This window comes from Anneissia japonica, unplaced genomic scaffold (genome assembly GCF_011630105.1).
Source record: "Anneissia japonica isolate Jap-2015-1 unplaced genomic scaffold, ASM1163010v1 scaffold82013_len1072_cov221, whole genome shotgun sequence".
NCBI lineage: Eukaryota > Metazoa > Echinodermata > Crinoidea > Comatulida > Comatulidae > Anneissia > Anneissia japonica.
This window is the reverse complement of record NW_022712020.1, coordinates 1-1,062: the sequence shown is the minus strand read 5'-3', so window position 1 is coordinate 1,062 and position 1,062 is coordinate 1. Positions and strand designations below refer to the sequence as shown.

The window sequence follows — 1,062 nt, the reverse complement described above, 5'->3', positions numbered from 1 at the left end:
ATGCATATATATATATCTATATATATATATATATATATACATACATGATCTAAAATAGGCTACAAAATCAAATCTTTTCACGAATTAATAAGAAATAAAATTAAACGATACAATACTCCTTTATTGTCATTTCAACAACATGGTAAAAATGAAATTTGTGTTGGTTGATCCCATAGGCAATACACATAAAACATCCAATTTAGAAATATATAAAGTATGAATAAATAGATAATAGAAATAAAATGAAGTACCTTCAACATCGATAATAAAGACACATTCATTCTGATTTCCATAGCAATCTACTGCTGTAAAAAGAACTTCAGTAACTCCAATGCTAAATTCGGTGCTATTTGTGGCATTGTAAGACTCAATAATTTCATCTTCACAACAGTTATCAGTAGCGATTGCAGAAGTCCATGACACTAGGGCGGTATTAACACCTTCGTCAGTATCAACAGTAATATCGTCTGGACACATCACATCAGGAGAAGTCACATCTATTAGAGAATAAAAGGTAATCACAAGAAATTTTGTAAAAATGCAAACGATATGTATGTTTATTCTATTCAATATGTAGCAGCATAATATGACTTTTCTAAATATGCACATACAAAATACATACCAAAAATGTAAACATTGAAGGAGCAATTGCCAGTGTTTCCTGCCATGTCTGTTGCATTACAGGTTACTGTGTAGTTGTCCAATTGAAAAATACCTTCAGTCGGATTACAGAACACAGTTACATCACTATCATAATTATCTGTTGCTGTCACTTCAGTCCAAGTTACATCGGAAGTGCAATTATCATCAGCATCAAATTCTACATCTTGCGAACAGTTCAAAACAGGAGCTTCGCAATCTGAACATCAATAAAATAATATTTTAAAATAATGAACGAATTCTAAGTGGTATAACTGAATAATTCTGAACAAACACAATAAAATATTGTCATTACCAAACACCATTATAGTAAAATTGCATAATGCTGAGTTGTCATTACAGTCAGTGGCTATGTATGTTACTACATTTTCACCAATTTCAAATTCATCTCCTGATGTGTAA

At 30.8% G+C, this 1,062-nt stretch overlaps 1 protein-coding gene across 1 annotated transcript; it reads right to left on the bottom strand.

Annotated features, from left to right (window-relative positions):
* Positions 1-251: 251 nt before the first annotated feature.
* LOC117107698 (sushi, von Willebrand factor type A, EGF and pentraxin domain-containing protein 1-like) lies at positions 252-1,048 on the bottom strand (the record flags this gene model as incomplete). The annotated part of the gene is made up of 3 exons (XM_033249433.1): positions 956-1,048; positions 623-859; positions 252-497 (listed from the first exon to the last, which is right to left on the bottom strand). Coding segments are annotated over exons 1-3 (493 nt in total), but the record flags the coding sequence as incomplete, so codon positions are not given.
* Positions 1,049-1,062: the final 14 nt, after the last annotated feature.